The sequence below is a fragment of the Chaetura pelagica genome, unplaced genomic scaffold (genome assembly GCF_000747805.2).
Source record: "Chaetura pelagica isolate M959 unplaced genomic scaffold, ChaPel_1.0 scaffold251, whole genome shotgun sequence".
In the NCBI taxonomy this organism is placed as follows: domain Eukaryota; kingdom Metazoa; phylum Chordata; class Aves; order Apodiformes; family Apodidae; genus Chaetura; species Chaetura pelagica.
The window spans coordinates 1,200,715-1,202,674 of NW_009952271.1; the positions used below are offsets into that span (position 1 = coordinate 1,200,715).

Genomic DNA, 1,960 nt, shown 5'->3' on the forward strand with positions numbered 1-1,960 from the left:
GCAGGAAAGTCTCTGAAGCCCTGGAGACCCCAGAAGGATTCTTCCCTGTGCTGAGAGCAATACAACCCTGGGTACATGGGAGTCAAAGCCCTATCAGACTCCAGAGACACACTGCAGCAAAGGCAAACATTCTGGCTGCAGGAGGTTGGATTAATGCTATTGCACCTCGAGGAAAGAACACACAGCTTCAGGATAAAAGAGTATCTGCCCTTGGATTGCTCTCAGTCCTCTCCGGTTTCAACAAAAGCCTCATTCCCCACTTTACATTTCCATCCCCACAGCTGTACCTACAATGGAAAGCTCCACAGACCACATATGGTTTCACAGACAACCACAAATACAGAAGCAGCATTAAGGTGCTACATGTTGCAAAGCAAAGCAGCCATTACCTTCCGGAGGTCACCCCCTGAACAATATTCCATTGCCAGAAGAGGAACATCGTTAACCAGAAAGTTCATCTCCTCAGGAACTTCACAGGCTCTTACTACACTGGGATGGTTCAACCTAAGTATATGGAAAGCTGGATGAATAGGACTTCTCTTTTGGAAGAAGGAGACAACAGATTGTCCACCAACCATGTTTTGTTTCATGTACAATTTCTGTCCCTTAAATGTATCCTTGCATGAGAAGAACATTCTCCAGCTAGTGTATACCAGTATCCCAATGCATAAAATCTATGCCTTGGGAATACATAAACCAGTGGCGAGCAGAACCAATGTCTCAAAGTCAAGGTACAGGACTTTGATGATGGGGATCTGGGCTCAAGTTCTGCACTCCTGCACATTCCTGGCAAACTCATTACATCTGTGTCCCTGTTTCTCTGTGTGGGAACAGTTTCCCCCAGCCTATTTAACAGGAATCCATTAACAGTTGTATAACTGTACTAGGTGTAACTGTAGGTAGAATCAGGCAGGTGAAATCTATTTACATGGAGAATTAATTTCTGCAACTGAATTAAACCAGTTTTTTCCTGATCATTTCTAATGTATGTTCCTCTTAGAACTAAACTAGCAGGAAATGAAGAAAAATTACCTTTGTGTACACCTTCCAAAGCCTCTGGGAGCCACCAGAAAAGCAGCTGTAGGTGTGCAGCTCAGTGCTTGTACCCAAAAAATAAATATGGTGGAAGCCCTAAGATCAGCGATCACCAAGCCCCGACTTAGAAGCACAGGTTGCCTGCAAGAGGTTTCCTCTGATGTTCATGCATAGAGTGAGCAGACAAGGGTGATACAAAGGCCGAGTCGGACCCCAGTGTAGCTCCCACTGGAGCAGGAGCAATGCTGGTCTTAGCGAGGAAAACTCAGAACAAAACTGATTGGCACCCTTGCTCCCACCACTTGGACAGAGCATTTCATGCTCCAGGATCTCTCTCAAAAGGAAGGAGGAATTCTCAGGACAAGAGAACAACTATATGAGGCTCATATCCATGAGGACAAACCTGGCCAGCTCTGGTTCCCAGGTTCCTCATAGTGACATGCTGGAGCAAGGGATGGTGGGCAGCACAGAGTACATAGTTTCTTGTAAGAAAGCACTAGGAGACATTACTCTGTGCCTGTGGAAGTGCAACAGATATAAAGCAATTCCTAGATTTCCTGGTTGCTAGATCAAAGATGAATACCCTGCATGGTGTGGGAACATGTGGCTGTCCTCATGTCACCGCACTGAGACCCAACGTACAGGAGGTGTTTGGGATGGACAGACAGCTCAGGCAGCACTAGAACGTAGTGTGCTTGGATGTTGCCAGGTCTCAGGAGAAGGCATGAGCTAACAGACCGGAGCAGAACTGCTTGGACATCTCGGTAAGACTAAGATAAACTAGGGGAGAGCTGCGGGGCGAGAGGCTGGTTCTGGGGCCAGCTGTCCCCCCCGGCCGGCCGGGGCTGACAGGCTGAGAGACTTCCAGTCCCCGGGCCATGGCCCTTCAGCCCGGCGGGTCGCGGAGCTTCCTGCCCCCGCGGCC

General features: G+C 48.4%; 1 protein-coding gene across 1 annotated transcript in view; it reads right to left on the bottom strand.

Annotated features, from left to right (window-relative positions):
* Positions 1-1,468, bottom strand: part of CHUK (conserved helix-loop-helix ubiquitous kinase) — a 31,931-nt gene extending 30,463 nt beyond the window's left edge. Inside the window, exons 1-2 of the mRNA XM_010007786.1 lie at positions 1,439-1,468; positions 390-539 (exon numbers count right to left, since the gene is read on the bottom strand). Coding sequence (XP_010006088.1) covers positions 390-539; positions 1,439-1,468 — 180 coding nt within the window. The remainder of the gene's footprint in view (positions 1-389; positions 540-1,438) is intronic.
* Positions 1,469-1,960: the final 492 nt, after the last annotated feature.